We start from the raw sequence: 21,969 nt of genomic DNA, 5'->3' as shown, positions 1-21,969 counted from the left end.
TGTAAATCTCTTTGTTGCTTGGAAACTAGTGGTGTGTGAAAATGTATGTTTCTAAAATCGTGAGAGTGAGTAAATGATGGCAGAGCGAATTAAGAGATCCTATAAAACTGGAATGAGTTATAAAGAAAGCATTTTTCCTTTTAACATCATCCCAGGAAAGGTTTCGGTGAAGCTGTGATTGTGGGCTTTGCATCTACTGCGGTCTGAATGTGGCTTTCTCTGCTTCTGAGGTTGATTACTGTATTAGACCTTGAACACATGAGGAATTCTGTCCTATAAATATCAGTAAACATCTGGTCAGAGTCAAACTCATCCGCTGCTTTCTCTCCGGCTGTACGAGTTGCCACAGTCACCGCTCCCGCCGCGATCAGCCCTCCATTATTTCAGCTGGCTAATGTGTTGATGTTGGCTGTCAGCGTGCGTGTTGCCGATGTCTTTGATTAAATGTGAGAGCACTTAAATTCCCTGAGCCCGGTGTTCCAGGGGGATCATTTATATTCCGCGGTCGCATGTGGAGTAGAGAAAGGATTTCCACTTGATATGAATAAGCTTCTGTTTCTGGTGCGAGGATCCTTACGACTCTACAGGGATTATTTACAACTCCAGAGTTTAACAAGAGCCGTTTTCCAGTTTGCGGTCGAGCTGAAGAGGGCTGATGGTTCCCGCGCTGACGCTGTTCAGTTTTTCTGCTCCGTGCTCGCTAGAACATTCTGATGTCATGTGGACTTTTCCATGTCTAGAGGAAAAGAGGAGGACGCTGGGAAAGAGCCCTGGAGTTGCACATGAATCCATTGCCCTCTTCACTTGAACCTTTCACTATTATAATAATAATAATAATAATAGATGCCATATTCTACTCTTTTGATGCATTTAATTGAATTTAAATCTTGCCATTTAGTTTTTTGCCTTTTCTCTGCCTCTTACTGTTATATACATTTATAATTTTTTGTTTTTCACACTTTTCGGCATCAAACTAAATAAACTTCTTTTCATCATAACACCAAAATGAATGCACACAGTGGTTGTGCGTTGTGCGCCTCTCTTCCCTCCGGCGATCTGGATCCCCCTTTAAATCCCTCTCTGTTCTCACTGCAAACACAAAACCGCTGATTGAGGTGATTTCCCACAGGTGTCAATCCTTACCGCACTCTCTCAGCCTCGCTCTCCACAGACGACGCTCGGCCACAACCCCATCACCACAATATGTAATATCTATTGAATAATTCAATAGATCTGGATGAAGCAGTTCATCAAAAGTGGATTTGTATTAAAATATTGGACTTAAAGTGTAAATGCTCCCCAACAGACCTGCCGGTTTATCAGACAATTTAATAAGTAGCTTTAAAAAATGCTTAAGGACACAAAGTCAAGGTACTGGAGCGGCCTCAATCTGAGGTCTACAAACTCGACTCCACCAGTTCTGTCTGGAGGAATGGGACAAAATTCCAGCAACTTAAGTTGCTCTACCTTACATGAACGAGTGTTTCTCAGCCCTTGAAGCAAGACAGAATGACCTATAGTGGGTGATTTGTTGGCAATTCTAAGCATTCACGAATTTAAACTTTCAGACATGATGTAATCGAGATGAATATGCCGGTTTGTGTAATAATTACACGAGTATGAATATTAATGTGCCCATGTTCTAGAGTCGTTACGGGAGTTGCACAACAAATAAACATGCAAATACATGATACATGACGAGACTTGTGACGATCAGACGTTGTGTTGAGTGATCGAGACTGTTCGATTTCACACTGCAGCAGTTTTACAGCTTGTTATGAATATATTTGTCTTATTTTTGAATGTATCTCTGTGGTGTGTGATGTCACAATGGCCTTTTGTTATTGACAACAGAACTATTAATAACTGTTTCATTATTTTTGATCTCGGGCCTGTTCAAGTGTGTTTACTGCACTTTTAAGTGAAATTGCAAAATTTGTAATTCTCTAATAGAATACATTTTTTTGTTGTGACTGTTCAAGTGAAGCTGTTTACAGCATTTGTACGTGTATGTAAGATTATATTCATTCATACAGAACTCAGTGGAACTGTGATTTTATTTTTGTACCTGAATATTAAAGTTAAAATAAGCTATTACACCATTGGAAGTAAAAGTTGATTTTATATGCGAGTTTTAAGTTAAATGCGTTAAGCTGAAGATATCTTAGTTAAATAAATATAAAATATAAATTGATCAATTGTCACACATTATACATACATTTCTGCATATACATGGTGAAATTATTTATTTTTCACATATCCCAGCTAAGCTGGGGTCAGAGCGCAGGGTCAGCCATGCTACGGCGCCCCTGGAGCAGATAGGTTTAAGGGCCTTGCTCAAGGGCCCAACAGTGGTGTCTTCGTGGTGTTGGGGCTTGAACCCCCAACCACTGAGCCACAATTTTTATTATTATTATTATTATTTTTGTTATTTTTGTTTACTTAGCAGCTCTATTATCGAGGCAAATCCAAGTATCGGATCGGGACTCTGTATCGGCAGATATATCATAGTTAAATATCGGATTGGGACTCTGTATCGGCAAATATATCATAGTTAAATATCGGATTGGGACTCTGTATCGGCAGATATATCATAGTTAAATATCGGATCGGGACTCTGTATCGGCAGATATATCATATTTAAATATCGGATCGGGACTCTGTATAGGCAGATATATCATATTTAAATATCGGATCGGGACTCTGTATAGGCAGATATATCATATTTAAATATCGGATCGGGACTCTGTATCGGCAGATATATCATATTTAAATATCGGATCGGGACTCTGTATCGGCAGATATATCATATTTAAATATCGAATCGGGACTCTGTATCGGCAGATATATCATATTTAAATATCGGATCGACTCTGTATCGCAGATATATCATATTTAAATATCGGATCGACTCTGTATCGGCAGATATATCATATTTAAATATCGGATCGGGACTCTGTATCGGCAGATATATCATAGTTAAATATCGGATCGGGACTCTGTATCTGCAGATATATCATAGTTTAAATATCGGATCGGGACTCTGTATCGGCAGATATATCATGTTTAAATATCGGATCGGGACTCTGTATCGGCAGATATATCATATTTAAATATCGGATCGGGACTCTGTATCGGCAGATATATCATATTTAAATATCGGATCGGGACTCTGTATCGGCAGATATATCATATTTAAATATCGGATCGGGACTCTGTATCGGCAGATATATCATATTTAAATATCGGATCGGGACTCTGTATCGGCAGATATATCATATTTAAATATCGGATCGGGACTCTGTATCGGCAGATATATCATATTTAAATATCGGATCGGGACTCTGTATCGGCAGATATATCATATTTAAATATCGAATCGGGACTCTGTATCGGCAGATATATCATATTTAAATATCGGATCGGGACTCTGTATCGGCAGATATATCATATTTAAATATCGGATCGGGACTCGGCAGCGGCAGATATATCATATTTAAATATCGGATCGGGACTCGGCAGCGGCAGATATATCATATTTAAATATCGAATCGGGACTCTGTATCGGCAGATATATCATATTTAAATATCGGATCGGGACTCTGTATCGGCAGATATATCATATTTAAATATCGGATCGGACTCTGCATCGCAGATATATCATATTTAAATATCGATCGACTCGTATCGCAGATATATCATATTTAAATATAGGATCGGGACTCTGTATCGGCAGATATATCATATTTAAATATCGGATCGGGACTCTGTATCGGCAGATATATCATATTTAAATATCGGATCGGGATCGGAGGCCAAAAAAGCTGATCGGGACATCCCTAATTGCTTTATTATTTAAACAACATTTACACAAATTGGGTCCTATTTTTTTAGTGGCATCGAAATCGTCCAATTTCTTTCACGTGTTAGCAAAATGGACATTATAACTGAAATATATCCAAATTAAACAATAATATTGAATGGACAGCTTTTGGATCGGAATCTAAATGAATTGGCAAATCCGTACCAATATCCAGGGAAATGTGACTGGGACAAAAATAATGTGAGTGGGACTTGATCTTATCGTCTGAACTGAATTGGATTGTGGATGGGAGTTCGTGATATTGTCAGTGAATGATGTTTCAATGCTGTTTTTGATTTTTTCGTCTGTAGAAAAGGCAGAAAGGATTATATTTCCTGTTACTTTAAGGGTTGATGCTGGTTCTGTGGTCTGAATGTGAAGTGTGTGTGTTCAGTGTGTTCAACTCTTTCTTTAGGTTAATCATTAATTCTTATAACGATCTGTAGACCAGCTAATGCAGTAACACAGACAAACATGCAAGACCCCCAAACGAAATCAAGAAACATTCAGGGAAGAAGTGTATGTGTGTGGCCAATTCTGGAAGAAGTGTAATTGTTCTAGGGGTCGTGAAGAGGCCGGAAGAGAGACGTCAGTGTTCCCCACTGGCGGTCTGATTCACTCAGGAAAGTGTGGTCTGTTTTGTTTGCAGTTCAATCTAGAGCGAATCATCTCACGACTCCGAGAGAGTGTGAATGAATCTTTCCCCAGTTCTCTCTCACACCTCAAATGAGTCCCATCAGCTCTGGTCCTCCTCGCTGGACTTCCTGGTAGTCATCTGATTGTACAACGTATGGAAGAAGGGGTACGTCTTCAACGGTCTTTCTTTTTTGCAATTCTTGTCTCTAGTCTTCGCCATGTTAGACTTTAAGACGGTACACCATTTGACTTCTTGAGTGCCCTGGTGCTCTTGGGAGTCTGGAATGTGGGATTAAGGATATTAGCCATGTACTCCACACGCGGTACACCGGACGACCCGCCCACGGCTGCAGAAAACACACGCAGTAACATGTTAGTGGATTCAGTAGCAGTATTTCAAACTGTAAGACTGAATCTGTGCAGGTGAACATGCTGATATTAACTAACACAGACAAACCGATAGCACAAGATGTAAGGAAGGTTTGAGCACTCTTGCAGACTCACACAGAGTAATCTGGCTCAGTCTTTAGGTCATGCTGGCGTTCATGTGACCCGACAAAAGCTATTTTGTCTCTTCAGATCTTCAGTAAGCGTCTGATTTAAACATTGCTTATCCCTTGTGTCATGCAATGTTATGTAATCTCTTATACAGTGACCCCAAAATGCTTTAAAAGTGTTAAAATATCTTAAAAGCAGTTTTAATAAGGTGGATAAAGGTGGCCGGTGACGACGGTTCGAGAGAGAGAGAGTTACAGGCAGCTGCTCTGTGTGTTTTTGGTTCAGTTTATCATTAAACTGTTATTTATATTGTCAAGCCGGTTCTCGCCTCCTCCCTTCCCTTATACCCCTTTACACTGGTGCCGAAACCCGGGAGGGAGGAGGGATACCCGTGACGTGGTCCCCGATCACTCCTCCACCCTCTAAGGCAGACGGCAGCCGCTCCTCCCTGGGCAGACCAGAGTCAGACCGACCCCCAGCAGACAGAACGCCCCTCCGTGTTCTCGGCGACCCGTGGGGACTCTCCTCTGCCTCCAGGCGGTCGGGGAGTCGCTTCCCTCCTCCCCTCACAGACGGCAGTCCTCTCGGCCCCTCCGCATTTCTGGGGGTCGGCAGGGCACTCCTCCGCCCTTGGCAGCGGCTCCTTCGCTCCAGGCGGTCAGGAAGTCCAGTCCCCACTCGCCTCATGGACGGCGGCTGTTCTCTGTGTCCGGGCGGTCTGGCTACTCAGTCCCCCGGCGGATGGCAGTGGCACTCCCCTGTTTGGACGGCAGTGTCGAGGACCCCAACAGGCATCCCTCCGCCCTCCCGGGTTTTGGCACCAGTGTAAAGGGGTATAAGGGAAAGGAGGAGGCGAGAACCGGCTTGGCAACATAAATAATAGTTTAATGATAAACTGAACCAAAAACACACAAACATAAACACACAGAGCAGCTGCCTGTAACTCTCTCTCTCTCGAACCGTCGTCACCGGCCGCCTTTATCGCTTGCGCGCCCCCATCAGGCTGATTGGGGACCAGGCGTGCGCTCCTCCGCTCCTCTACAAATATGTTTTATGTTTATAGTAGTGCTGTGGATTGATTAACATTTTAACTAATTAATCACTATTAATCACCATTATATAATGGTACAGGATGCATTACAACAAACATATAAAATCATCATATATTTACTTTATACTTTGTCTCAGAAAACTTGTTAGTCATCATTTATTTTAATTAGTTCAATATGTGCATGTCAAAATGTTTAGTTGTTTGCTAATATAGCTAATTAGACTAATTTTTACATGTATTAATCTTTGATGCAACTACATGTATACATGCCATAAAATCAGTGGACATGTTGTAATTACAATTTGGGCAAAATCTTCTGGCCTTTTTTATATAATGGGATCAAATGAGCAGATTCAATACCAAACTTTATTGGAAAGAGAATCTTAAATGTACATTGTGCATTATGTACTTTATATAACTGAAATAAAACATATTGAATGCTTCGGTTTAATGAACTGAAGTTTAAACTCTCAAAAGTGTTGTTTCCTCTTGCTGCCGCTCGGTCTTTACAAGTACACTTGACTGCAGCTTGCGGAATGGGTCTCTATCGTGCACACACTGGGTCTTGCTCGGAAATGGGTTCAGATGAAAGTGAAGGAGCATTTTCGGGCGATGCAAAGAGATACGCCAGCTTGCCTGTATATCTCCCACGCCCTGTTCGCCACTTGCGGGTGTAGTCTCCATTCTCCTTACAGTAAATCCGCACCTGTGTTTATTATGCACGGGACATGCGTCATGCATAATGAACAAGTACGGACTGCCTGACCCAATCAGACCCAATTTCTGTGTGAGGATGTGCAGTTGAGTCAAGTGAGGACCTCCTGAAATTTAGCTATGCCACTGTTAGCCACATAAATTGGGTAAAATCATGAGAGAAGTTTCAGCAATTGTACAAATGTGCCTGGGTTTGTTCCTGGCAGGCTGCTCAGCCTAACAGGCTCCGATTAGGGTGTGAGCGTAGTTAGGACGTTTTAAAAATGTATACTGCACCCCCAAACCTAATTTAAATCAAAACTGAATGTATTTAGTTCATTAATACGCACGATACATCAGTGCACATCTCACCTTTGTCTTTGCATCCTTGCATTTAAAATCGAATTACTTGCCTTGAAAACGACTTCCATATTTTTTTAGCATCACTTAAGTGTCAAAATAATTTTTGGGGCCTTTTGTATGTTTCTAAGAGTCTACTCATTGCATCAGATGGTTTATCGCTTACTTGCCTGTTATTGTAACACAATCAGCTTCTGTGTTGTTCTTGGGCTATTTTTATTTTGTTGGCTTGTGCGTCGTGTTCCTGAACACTTGGTTCTCTCACCTGGATAAAGGTCACATGCTGTACCACAGTTCTGTATTGCCAGAGGTTTGAAGTTGGATTATACACACACAGTGGGATGGTCTCGCTACCAGACAGGTGGTCTTGATTTAATTTTTGCCTTGAAGGGTTTGGTGGAAACATTTAGGCTAACTGCAGTAGATTGTTGGCTGTGTGTTTAAAGCTGGTCTTTGCTGTCTGTGTGGGTGTTTTCTTGTAAATCAGTTTTCATAGGGTTGTAATGTTGTTTTGATGGTGTGTGTGTAGTTAACACACCTCCCCGGGAAACAAACACTCAACTGTGATTGGTGTTGAAAGCTTCGTGGAGAGCTGGATCTCAATTTATCATGTTCTGGACCTGTTGATGGATCGGAAGACATACAAGAGATTTTCTGTTTGTTTGATGACTCTCCTTCATAGACCACGCCCCTCCCATAAAACCACACCCCCTCACACACCAGACCCGCCCTTCTCAGACAAGCCAAACCCCCTTTTCACTGTGGGTGCTTCTCATTTCTAGGAAATTGTTCATCCTCGTTTCCTTTCCTTGCTTCGCTTCCTAACTCCTTCCTCTTAGAAAACGAGGGAAGGATGCAGGGAAACTAGGACGGAGAAATCAAAGCAAGACGGATTTGTGAAATGGAATATCCTGCTCACTTAAGTGCGAGACTGGTAAAACTAGCATTAAAAGCCATCGTTTTTATGTTAAATATACCGGTGGTGGCTGGTTCGATCCCCACAGATCCCCCCCATTGAGTAAGACAATGAACTCCAGGTTGCTCCGGGAGGGTTGTCCCTGTAATAAGGGCTCTGTAAGTCGCTTTGGCTAGAAGCGTCTGCCAAATGCGTAAATGTAAATGTACCAAAAGTTTACGTTTGTTAGCGTGACTATGGAACGTTTATGCACATTTGCCGTTTGGAGATTCGCAGTAAGATGAGCACTGACCATGCTGATTGTGACTCTGATTGTAAGATTTGTAGTGTTTATAGGACGTTATACAGCAACACAGGCAAATTCAAACACCTTTGGGAATCCAAACAGTACAACTCGACACAGCTCTGGCTTTCCCTCCCTAAACGGGCCCCTCTGACGGGATTTAGGGCCCCCCCATTCCACTGTAAGCCACAAGCAGTTCCCTCCGCCCCAGTTTTGTCAGTGTGCCAGCTACGAGCAGGCCCGTTCTTTTTCTAGCCAATGCTAAAAACAGGGTCTAAAGTTCAGAGCCTCTGATGAGCAGATCTGGGTCTAGTCTAACATTTGGAAAGGCTTTTTTTTCCAAACTGAGCTGCAAGTTTGTTCCTTCCATGGACTGCAATTGGTAAGTGTTCAGTGTGCAGTCGTGTTGATGAAATGCTGTGTGTCTTTGGGGTCGAGGGAGAGCGACGCCTCCCTCTCGGAATTCCAGCAAACTCTGGATCAGCGTTTAGAAGCAGTGAAATATGATCCCAGATCAGTTTTGAGTTAATATGGTGAAGTTCAGCTCTAGTTTTCCACTGGAGTCGTGTTACAGCGATAATGGCGACTGATAGACATGGCGTGGTGGTCTCCAAACCCTGTTGCTCGTTCTTCTCCAGGAAACAGCTGCTGTTCTTCCTGAATTCGCTGGAGTTTCTGGAATCGTCCATTTTTTGTATCTGATCATAGACGGTGTATTGTCGTTTCTCTGCTGTGTAGCATGAAATGGTTCCAGATGAAAACACATGGTATGTTTAGAAAAGTATTCCACCGTACGAGTGCTCCTAGTTTTCCAGTATACAGTAAGTTTAGTGCATAGAATGTGAATTTGTTGGCCTAAATGAATGACTGCCAAATTGTAAAGGATAAAGCATGGAACGGAGCGTTTGATCCCACAATGCAATGTACTCGACTTGACCTTTCATTTCCATTGTGACAGATGATACTGAAGTCACTTCAGGGTTTTTAATGTCTAACTCATTTTTATGGCTGGGAATCCATACAGATGTTCCTTCACATGCTTTATTTCAGTTAAAATGGCCATTTTGCTCAGAAATGAAAGTAATTCTCTCTCTGCTAATTACACAGCGGATCTTCTAACGCGGTACAATTTAACCAATTTTATTTTAACAATTTTTACCAATCCATGTATTTCATCAATAAATATGATCCCTTGAAATTTCATATATATATATAAATGTATACTGTATATTTGGATAATCATATTTAGCCAGTGGATAATTACAGCCATTATCGCAAAATTTGGTGGACTATACGAGTGAATTACTCTCATCGTAGAGGATTCGAGAATAAAAGATGAATCTTGCGGTTTAAGAATTAACATGGACATCTTTCAAACGAAGAACTTGATTCATCAGAAAACAGAGCTGCACAATAATGGTGAACTGTAAACACTGTTATTACTCTCGATTATTAATCGCACTTATTAATCACAATTTGTAATCGTGGTTATTCATCCCGATTATTAATCGCCCTTATTAATCACGATTATTAGTCACGGTTATTAATCACTGTTATTAATCACGATTATTATCACGCTTATTAGTCGCGGTTATTAATCACGGTTATTAATCACGGTTATTTATCCCGATTATTGGTCACGGTTATTTATCGCAATTATTAATCCCTATTCTTAGTCACGGTTATTAATCTCTGTTATTGATCATGATTATTATCGCACTTATTAGTCACGGTTATTAATCGCAATTATTAATCCCGATTATTAGTCACGGTTATTAATCGCGATTATTATCGCACTTATTAGTCACGGTTATTAATCGCAATTATTAATCCCGATTATTAGTCACGGTTATTAATCGCGATTATTATCGCACTTATTAGCCACGGTTATTAATCGCAATTATTAATCCCGATTATTAGTCACGGTTATTAATCGCGATTATTATCGCACTTATTAGTCACGGTTATTAATCACCCTTATTAATCACGATTTGTAATCGTCCTTATTAATCACGCTTATTAGTCACGGTTATTAGTCACGGTTATTAATCACAATTTTTAATCACGATTATTATCGCGCTTATTAGTCACGGTTATTAATCACAATTTTTAATCACGATTATTATCACGCTTATTAATCATGATTATTATCACACTTATTAGTCCGATTATTATCACGCTTATTAATCACGATTATTAGTCATGGTTATTAATCACTGTTATTAATCGCAATTATTAATCCCGATTCTTAGTCACGGTTATTAATCACAATTATTAATCCCGATTATTAGTCACGGTTATTAATCTCTATTATTGATCATGATTATTATCACACTTATTAGTCACGGTTATTAACTCTTTCCCCGCCAGCGTTTTTAAAAAAAGTTGCCAGCCACCGCCAGGGTTTTTGACGATTTTCGCTAAACTTTAATGGCCCGCAGAATATTTTCTTCCATGAATATATGAAGCTATATATCAAAATAAAGATCTGAGCCTCTGCTTTTAGGCAAAAAAAACGATTTTATTTTATCTTCATTTGTTCTTTTTTTATTGCCACTTGAACAGAGGCAGGTTTTGTCAAAAACAACATTTCGGACAAAAAGCTGAGAAAAAGGCATTTTTATCAAACAAGTGCTTTAGTATTACTATGGTGTTCCACTTCACGTTTGAGACGATCGCAGTCTGTTTCTTTGATCAAAGAGTTGCGTACTCTTTCAAAACATGCGTGCGGGTCTTCCTTACCGTATACCACCTAAAACACGGATACCCGGAAAATTCCGTGTTTGGCGGGGAAGTGTTTTTTCATAAAACCCGGAAAATTCAGTGTTTGGCGGGGAAAGAGTTAATCGCAATTATTAATCCCGATTATTAGTCACGGTTATTAATCTCTGTTATTGATCATGATTATTATCGCACTTATTAGTCACGGTTATTAATCGCAATTATTAATCCCGATTATTAGTCACGGTTATTAATCTCTGTTATTGATCATGATTATTATCGCACTTATTAGTCACGGTTATTAATCGCAATTTTTAATCCCGATTATTATCGCGCTTATTAGTCACGGTTATTAATCACGGTTATTAATCGCAATTATTAATCCCGATTATTAGTCACGGTTATTAGTCACGGTTATTATCACACTTATTAGTCACGGTTATTATCACGCTTATTAATCATGATTATTATCACACTTATTAGTCCGATTATTATCACGCTTATTAGTCACGGTTATTAATCACGGTTATTAATCGCAATTATTAATCCCGATTATTAGTCACGGTTATTAATCGCAGTTTTTAATCGCGATTATTATCACGCATATTAGTCCGATTATTATCACACTTATTAGTCACGGTTATTAATCACGGTTATTATCACGCTTATTAGTCACAGTATTAATCATGGTTATTAATCGCAATTTTTTATCACGATTATTATCACGCTTATTAGTCCGATTATTATCGCGCTTATTAATCACAATTATTATCATACTTATTAGTCCGATTATTAATCACGGTTATTAATCGCAATTTTTTTATCACGATTATTATCGCGCTTATTAGTCACGGTTATTAATCATGGTTATTAATCGCAATTTTTTTATCACGATTATTATCACGCTTATTAGTCCGATTATTATCACGCTTATTAGTCCGATTATTATCACGCTTATTAGTCCGATTATTATCACGCTTATTAATCACGATTATTATCACGCTTATTAGTCCGATTATTATCATGCTTATTAATCACGCTTATTAGTCACGGTTATTAATCACAGTTATTAATCAAAAAAATTTTATCACGATTATTATCGCGCTTATTAGTCACGGTTATTAATCGCAATTTTTAACCACGATTATTATCACGTTATTAGTCACGTTATTAATCGCAATTTTTAATCACGATTATTAATCACGATTATTATCGCGCTTGTTAGTCACGGTTATTAATCACAATTTTTTTATTACGCTTATTATCGCGCTTATTAGTCACGGTTATTTGTCACGGTTATTAAACACAATTTTTAATCACGATTATTATCACGCTTATTAGTCACGGTTATTGATCACGATTATTATCACACTTATTTGTCACGGTTATTAATCACGATTATTATCACACTTATTTGTCACGGTTATTAATCACGATTATTATCACGCTTATTAATCCGGTTATTAATAAAAATTATTATTCACGATTATTAACACGTTTATTAGTCGCGGTTATTAATCATGATTATTATCGTGCTTATTAATCCCGGTTATTAATCACAGTTATTCTGTCATTTAAAAAAATATATATTAATACAGGGCTGCACAATTTGAACAAAAATATTACTGTTGCCATTACTGTTAGATATCGATACTAAAAGACACATAAATGATGTTAAACCGAAGCTCTCACGTTGAACACTTTGTAAGAACTACAAACTAGTAAATGAATGTTCTGCCCATTCTTTACTGTTAATGGGGTGTTTACACTTGCATGCTCTTTAAAGATCCATTCTTTAAATCATTATTATTCATTATTATTATATTCCCATACCCTACACTATATATAATAGTAATATATATAGAGTTGGCAGAATGGCAATACAATCTCAAGCCTTTATTTTGAAGGCAGACTGTGTTTGTGTGTGTTGCTTTAGATTCGTTTACACACTTTTAATGGCCAAACAAACTTGGAAATATGCAAATGTGCAACTGAAGTAAACCTGGAACGCTTCATACATGTCAGCGCTAAATGCAGTCAGATCACGTTAGCGACTCGCTAGCGAACCGAATGTATATTACATACATTATCAAAGCATGAGATGGAATTACATGTGCAGCGAGCACAGAACCGCTTTGAGAACGCTTTTACACCGTATATTTTGTAATCGGACGATTATTTTCACGATTAATCGAGTCATGAATCATTGTCCGTGGACCGTGTCACTTCCGCTTTATCGTCGATTTGACGATTATGCCGTTTGTATTGACGAAATGTTTTTATTCGAATAATCGAATAAAACTTTACAACCGCTAACAACGTGGCTTGAACTCCAACTGTACTTTTATCCCATTTCTGATGGGCTGTAACACCATTCTGCTTGTTTGTCAACACACTATGTATCTAAATATCTTAATCGAGCAGCTCATTACAGTGTGAATGAAAGAGTTCTCTGTGTGATCTCTGAGTTCAGCGTGACTCATTAATTGTTTACGTTCAGTTGTATGGACGCACAGATGGTCTTGAACGCTGTTTGTGTTGGACGAGACGTGCTGCTGGTCTTTGCTTGTGTTATGGCAAAGGGGATGTTGTTGTTTATTAGGTTTATACATTAGCAAATCAGAACATTATTACTAGAACATTTCAGGCGGAAATCAGCTTGTGTTTAATCCTTCAGCTGCATAATATTTATTTGTGTTATATGAACCGTTTTGTTCATTCTCTTGGAATACTTCAATGCTTTTGCACTGACCACATTTGGCTGTGTGTGACCAGTTCTTCAGAATGATATTCTCTAAATAAGTCAATATTGGGCATTAAAGTGTATTAAAGAGTGAAAAACATCACCGCAAACATCTACATTCACACTCACACACACACACTCTCTCATGCACACTCACGCACACACACACGCACACTCATGCACACACTCACACACACACACTCTCTCACACGCACACACACATACTCACACAGTCACACACACACACACTCTCTCTCAAACACACACACACGCACACGCACACTCTCACACTGACACACACATACGCACTCTCAAACACACACACACACACACACTCACACACACACACACACACACACACACACACTCACACACACACACACTCACACACACACACACACACACTCACACACACACACACACACACACACACACACACACACACTCACACACACACACACACACACACACACACACACACACACACACACACACACACACACACACACACACACACTACTGTAGCTGGTACTAATGCTTTTAACGTCACTGTTCATGGACACCAGATCTGACTGCTCTGTCTCTCTTTAATATATATATACATCCCCTGTTTATCTTCTCTGTGTCTTCAACCTGTTAATGCTCATTTCATTATGCACTGCTGTTCTGTAATCGTATCTTCACTCACTGCAATATTCATTATTCCTACACACAGACACAGAGACGTGAACAACAGTGCACAGATGGACAAATTAGCAACTTTCAGATGGAATAATGCAAAAAGGATTCGGATGGGATTGGATCAAATAGAATAGAATAGAAATGGGATAGAACTGAATATGGGACCAGATACTCTCTCTCTCTCTCTCTCTCTCTGTATTATTCACATGACTGATGCTTTGTTAGGTGTTTATCCAAACATGCTAACCATTTCATTTGTCGCTGTCTGTGTTCACAGTGATGGATCCCATGGCGGTAAGCACGTCCGCGACGGCTCAGGATGAGTTTGATCGGAATGCGCCACGAATTTGCGGAGTGTGTGGCGACAAAGCCACCGGATTCCACTTCAACGCCATGACCTGTGAGGGTTGCAAGGGGTTCTTCAGGTAAACACCTGCACGGCTGCCTGCTTCATGATTAGACATGTGTGGCGTCAGGTCATAGGAACCCAAATTACACTTATGTCTTCTGTGGAACACAAAAGGGATGTTGTTTATTCCAATCTGGAACGCCCAATTCACACTACTTAGTAGGTCCTCGTGGTGGCGCAGTTACTCGCCTCAATCCAGGTGGCGGAGGACGAGTCTCAGGTGCCTCAGCGTCATGCTACTCTCCACGATCTGCGCACAACTCACCACACGCCCCACTGAGAGCGAGAACCACATTACAGCACGAGGAGGTTACCCCATGTGACTCTACCCTCCCTAGCAACCGGGACAATTTGGTTGCTAAGGAGACCTGACTGGAGTCACTCAGCACGCCCTTGATTCAAACTCACGACTCCAGGTGTGATAGTCAGCGGCGATACTCGCTGAGATACCCAGGCCCCCTCACACATATGGGATGTTTTGAAAAATCTCTAATGGATCATTCGGTGTCAACTCGCCCAAAAGTCGCCAGCTCAAAAGCATTTTGTTGAAAGAAATGCATAAAAATACATAAATTGTGTTGTATAATTGGCTAACTGAAGAGCCACGTGCTATTCTTATTATTATTATTAACAATGCTGTATTTTTTACATTTTGACAAATGTTTTTTATGTGAATACTTAAACGTACATTTCTAGTTTCAGCATTATTAGTACTTCAGATCTTTGTTTTGTTGGACAAGTAAAATTAGCTTCATACCATGTGACCCATTTTTGGGATCCACCATCAAAAATGGGTCAAATTGAACAGTTTATGCATAATGGAGTCACATTGAGAGCCCTGTGTCTCTGGGATTTAACCATATAGGACCTTAAAAATTAAGATACAATAAGGAAATCTAAAAGGATGTTATGATATATTTAATACTTCTGGAGTTACAGGCACTCAAACTTGAGAAAAAGAACACAAAAAAGTGTTTTTTTCCATTTTTGGACTCACACCATTGGCGTATAATGCAACAAGAGGTGCTGAAGTCAACTGATATTAGTAATAGATCTTCCAATCTTTGTGTAGAAATAACATCATGATGATGACTCCTTTCTAAGGGTGTTTTTTTCACCTGTAGTTTTGCTCCAAAATAGGTGAAAATTGTCATTTTGACCCACCAATGCAAAATAATGGATTTCTCAGTAAATATTGATCCAAGTTTTGTCTTTCATCACTATTTATGTTTCTTCTGGAAAATGATTTATAAAATCCAAACAACCTGTTTAGGACGCTGTTATTTTAGTCCAGTAAATCCAGCCAAAGGTCATTGGTTCATCCGTGACCGTCAGAGCAGATGAGTTTCTCTTGCTAGTCTGTAATGCAACTCTTTATAACTCTTCTGATGAATATTTACAACTCAATTTTTCATAGTTTGTTTTGAGTCTGTCAACTGTACTGAGAGCAGATTTTCTTAGATCATCTTAGAATAGAATTGTTTTATTCACCCTCATGTTGTTCTAAACCGCTGAAAATTCACCAGAGTGAAATCGACCGATCAGTGTGACGTGTGATTGGAGTGGATCGTGAACCAAATCCCGAACCGTTATCAGTGTTGAAAGAGCACTTGTTGCTCTGATAGATATTGTTTACAGATGATAGTGAGATGTTTACTGTAAACAGAGCCGCTGTGTGTGTGTGGACCTGCTTGTAGTCTATTTTGCATGCTCATAAAGTCATTTTTTAATAGGTGTGAAAATCTGAAAAATTCAATGATTCTAGATTCAGTTCCTCTTAATGTTTCTGGTCCTTTACCGGTTCCATTAACGATTGTCATTTACACAGAACCATTTGTTCATGAATCATTCTACACTGGTTGCACTGTATGTTTTGCAGTTTAGATTCAAAAGAACCGACTCATAAGAATCATTTGTTCATGAATCATTCTACACTGGTTGCACTTTATGTTTTGCAGTGTAGATTCAAAAGAACTGAATCATAAGAATCATTTGTTCAGGATTCATTCTACACTGGTTGCACTGTATGTTTTGCAGTGTAGATTCAAAAGAACCGACTCATAAGAATCATTTGTTCAGGATTCATTCTACACTGGTTGCACTGTATGTTTTGCAGTGTAGATTCAAAAGAACCGACTCATAAGAATAATTTGTTCATGAATCATTCTACACTGGTTGCACTGTATGTTTTGCAGTGTAGATTCAAAAGAACCGACTCATAAGAATAATTTGTTCATGAATCATTCTACACTGGTTGCACTGTATGTTTTGCAGTGTAGATTCAAAAGAACCGACTCATAAGAATCATTTGTTCATGAATCATTCTACACTGGTTGCACTTTTATGTTTTGCAGTGTCGATTCAAAAGTACCGACTCATAAGAATCATTTCTTCATTAATCATTCTACACTGGTTGCACTTTATGTTTTGCAGTGTCGATTCAAAAGAACCGAATCATAAGAATCATTTGTTCATGAATCATTCTATACTGGTTGCACTGTATGTTTTGCAGTGTAGATTCAAAAGAACCGACTCATAAGAATCATTTGTTCATGAATCATTCTACACTGGTTGCACTTTATGTTTTGCAGTGTAGATTCAAAATAACCGAATCATAAGAATCATTTGTTCATGAATCATTCTACACTGGTTGCATTTTTTTTTTGCAGTGTAGATTCAAAAGAACCGAATCATAAGAATAATTTGTTCATGAATCATTCTACACTGGTTGCACTGTATGTTTTGCAGTTTAGATTCAAAAGAACCGACTCATAAGAATCATTTGTTCGTGAATCATTCTACACTGGTTGCACTTTATGTTTTGCAGTGTAGATTCAAAAAAACCGACTCATAAGAATCATTTGTTCATGAATCATTCTACACTGGTTGCACTGTATGTTTTGCAGTGTAGATTCAAAAGAACCGACTCATAAGAATCATTTGTTCATGAATCATTCTACACTGGTTGCACTTTATGTTTTGCAGTGTAGATTCAAAAGAACCGAATCATAAGAATAATTTGTTCATGAATCATTCTACACTGGTTGCATTTTTTTTTTGCAGTGTAGATTCAAAAGAACCGAATCATAAGAATAATTTGTTCATGAATCATTCTACACTGGTTGCACTGTATGTTTTGCAGTTTAGATTCAAAAGAACCGACTCATAAGAATCATTTGTTCGTGAATCATTCTACACTGGTTGCACTTTATGTTTTGCAGTGTAGATTCAAAAAAACCGACTCATAAGAATCATTTGTTCATGAATCATTCTACACTGGTTGCACTGTATGTTTTGCAGTGTAGATTCAAAAGAACCGACTCATAAGAATCATTTGTTCATGAATCATTCTACACTGGTTGCACTTTATGTTTTGCAGTGTAGATTCAAAAGAACCGAATCATAAGAATAATTTGTTCATGAATCATTCTACACTGGTTGCACTGTATGTTTTGCAGTGTAGATTCAAAAGAACCGACTCATAAGAATCATTTGTTCATGAATCATTCTACACTGGTTGCACTGTATGTTTTGCAGTGTAGATTCAAAAGAACCGAATCATAAGAATAATTTGTTCATGAATCATTCTACACTGGTTGCACTTTATGTTTTGCAGTGTAGATTCAAAAGAACCGAATCATAAGAATAATTTGTTCATGAATCATTCTACACTGGTTGCACTATTTGTTTTGCAGTGTAGATTCAAAAGAACCGAATCATAAGAATCATTTGTTCATGAATCAGAATCTATCGGTCGCACTTTATGTTTTGATTTATTTGGGAAGAGGCTCTCATGTTCATTTGTAGTTAAGATATGGGCGGAGCTTCATTTGCGAATGTCTTGATTCCTAACTGGAATTAATAATTGGATAATATTGTGACTTTGTTCATTTTGAAGGATTAAAGTTGGCTTTGATCTTTGGTATAAATTCTCTCTCTCTCTCTCTCTCTGTCAGGCGCAGTATGAAGCGTAAGGCGAGCTTTACCTGCCCGTTCAATGGGACCTGCACCATCACCAAAGACAACCGGCGTCACTGTCAGGCATGTCGTCTGAAGCGCTGCGTGGACATCGGCATGATGAAAGAATGTGAGTGAGAGTTTCTCAACCATCATATGACTTTTGTTTCACATGTTTGGACTTCAGCTCAGTTTGAGTGACCAATCAACATATGAAAGAACCATCACCATGACCATCACAACCCTTAAAGCAGGGGGTCGTGCCCCCAACCAGGGGTCACCAGAGCTCTCTTAGGGGTCGCCAAGCCTACTCTAAATGGCACTGAGGCGGCTCGCCTTTGAAAAACATGTTCAGTACCATTGCATTGTGCTGTGTAGCTGTTTAAAATGCAAGGACGCATCTCGTGTGAACGGCCCCTAACATTTTCAAAAACCATGTTGAAGTACTAGAATGAAGCAACTGAACTCACAATGAGAATTCACTGTTTTCTGAATTACCATATAATTGATATGTTAATAATTGCCAAACTGCCCACAGATGCCGAAGACTTCAGTGTAATTCAAGATCATTTATATTCTTGGGTACCAATGGTGCGATGACGCTATCGTTCTTCTAGGAGTTTATTATTTTTTCCCCAAATTAATCACATTTTTGAGGGCTTAAACATACTTGAAACTCATGAAACTTTGCACATGCATTAGAAGTGGCGTAAATGTACAGTTGCAGAATTAGGTGTGGCAAAATGGCTCAATAGCGCCACCTATAAACTTTCACCGATGTATGCTTTGCGCTACGTTTCACCTATACGTACGAAGATTGGTACACATGTGTAACATGCCAATACCTACAAAAAAGTCTCTTGGACCCGTGCCCTAAACTCAACAGGAAGTCAGCCATCTTGAGTTTTCTCTTCGATTTTTGCTCAGTTTTTGCCATTTCCAGGCTTCGTACTTTAACGAACTCCTCCCAGAGATTTCATCCGATCGACTTCATAATTGGTCAGTCTTATCTATGAAACAGGAAGTTGTTGTTACTCACACATACAATGTCCAATCTGCCCCAAACTTCACATGTTTGATAAGAGTCCCGGCTTGAACACTTCTACATGCCAATATTCAGTTATAGTCATAGCGCCACCTACTGGCAACAGGAAATTACATGTTTTACACTGTGATACACGCTTAACATCATTTAAGTGCTAAAAAATGGCCAAAAAAATGGAGTGACATTCCCCTGGCACAGCAGCCCCAACGTGCACCAGGGTGTGAGGGGCCGTTCATCACTGCTTGCAGCTTTAGTCTTTATTTAGTATTTTATGTTATTTTGAATATCTAATAATGGGTGAACGATATATCATCCAAACCGATAAATCGGACGATATTTGGTCTTTTTTAATTGTCGGCCAATAAATTGACCTATTTGGCTGATAAGTTTTGCGAGCTGCAATGTCAACAACTTTCGTCCGCTGAGATGTGATAATTAAAAAATACCAAATATAGGCCGATATATCGGTCACCCATTATTGCCGTTTGCTCAAGCAATACTTAATGCCATGATCCGGTGTTGTGGGTGGTTGCCAGTGCATTGCTTTATGGTTGCTAAAGTGTTTTAAGTAATGTTAATCTTGTTATTTTCAAGTCTGATCACTCAGAAAAGATTGCATTAGCAAACGCTGTTAATTAATAATATTTACTCTATTTAAATGTACACTTATTGGCCAACGTGTTCTCATGTAAAGACACCGTTCACCCGGGGTACAATGTTTGCTGTTTCCAAACTTGCCGTGAGTTTTGACTTGTGAAAGTGAGAGACAGAAGGAGCGCCAACAATGATGCTTTTTCTCCGTGTAGTTGCACAATGAGTCGACCCAAGCATTCGTTCAGAGGCGGATCGCTACTTTAAGTGAAAACCGATAGAATTGAGGCATCAAAGGGCCTCTTTGTGAGCGTGTGTGGTCGGCTGAGGTCAGCAGAGTCGTGTTGAAGCAAGAGAATGTTCTTATCCTTCTATATTCTATAATTGTACATTCTTAATTTTGCTAGATTTATGCTCAAAACGAACTTTTGGGATTATTTCAAGTTCATTCAACACTCGGAACGAGACGCAATTGAGCGACAGACACGCAGTTGGCACACGGGCCAGACTGGCAAAATACGGGCACCGTCACCAGGCTGTTCCTCTCTGTTCGCAATAGGGAGGCATTCATCACTCATCAGATGTGGATGAGGATACGTCTGTGTGTCATTCACTGATGTGTGTGTCATTCACTGGTGTGTGTGTACTCGGACACATATTGGGTGTGTGAAGAACTGCTGTGAGTTGGCAGCTGTCCTCACGTGCCCCTGGATTTTGGGGTCTGAGCCAATCGCTTGCGAACTTAGTGTGAATGTTTTGTGAAATGATGGCTGCTTGCTCGTGGTGTTGTTAAGACGTTTGATTATCAGAACACCTTTGGAGTTCAGTTAGGGAATATTATGCTGTTTCATCTGACACAGGAACACTTTTTGATTGACACTTTAACTACAATCCCTTGTTGATTTTTGCTGGGAACTGATAGGAAATGTTTTTCTTGCTGAGCTGCAAACTACTTGTTTAATTTAATTTCAACTTCTATCAAGATATTCTTTTGATAAGGGCATTAGTTACACTGTCCATAACTTTTGCCTATAATTTAACTGTATATCCTATTTTGTTTATATAATGTTTACTTGTATAAATAGTTAATTTTATATTAGTATTTTAAGTACATTTTATATTATATACAATTATAGTTTAATTTTAAATCATATTTTGCTTATATAATGTTTACTTGTATAAACAGTTAATTTTATATTAGTATTTTATGTACATTTTATATTATATACAATTATAATTGAACTGTAAATCATATTTTGCTTATATAATGTTTACATGTATAAATAGTTAATTTTATATTAGTTTTTTATGTACATTTTATATTATATAAAATTATAATTTAACTGTATATCCTATTTTGTTTATATAATGTTTACTTGTATAAATAGTTAATTTTATATTAGTATTTTAAGTACATTTTATATTATATGCAATTATAGTTTAATTTTAAATCATATTTTGCTTATATAATGTTTACTTGTATAAACAGTTAATTTTATATTAGTATTTTATGTACATTTTAT

General features: G+C 38.6%; 1 protein-coding gene across 1 annotated transcript in view; it reads left to right on the top strand.

The window, feature by feature from the left end:
- Positions 1-18,948, top strand: part of LOC127625529 (vitamin D3 receptor A-like) — a 35,434-nt gene extending 16,486 nt beyond the window's left edge. The window contains exons 3-4 of the mRNA XM_052100846.1: positions 14,722-14,869; positions 18,810-18,948. Of these exons, the coding sequence (XP_051956806.1) occupies positions 14,724-14,869; positions 18,810-18,948 (285 nt within the window). The 5' untranslated portion in view covers positions 14,722-14,723. The remainder of the gene's footprint in view (positions 1-14,721; positions 14,870-18,809) is intronic.
- Positions 18,949-21,969: the final 3,021 nt, after the last annotated feature.

Source organism: Xyrauchen texanus, chromosome 31 (assembly GCF_025860055.1).
Source record: "Xyrauchen texanus isolate HMW12.3.18 chromosome 31, RBS_HiC_50CHRs, whole genome shotgun sequence".
In the NCBI taxonomy this organism is placed as follows: Eukaryota; Metazoa; Chordata; class Actinopteri; order Cypriniformes; family Catostomidae; genus Xyrauchen; species Xyrauchen texanus.
Note: the sequence above shows the minus strand (reverse complement) of the source record. Positions and strands in the feature narration are given on the sequence as shown.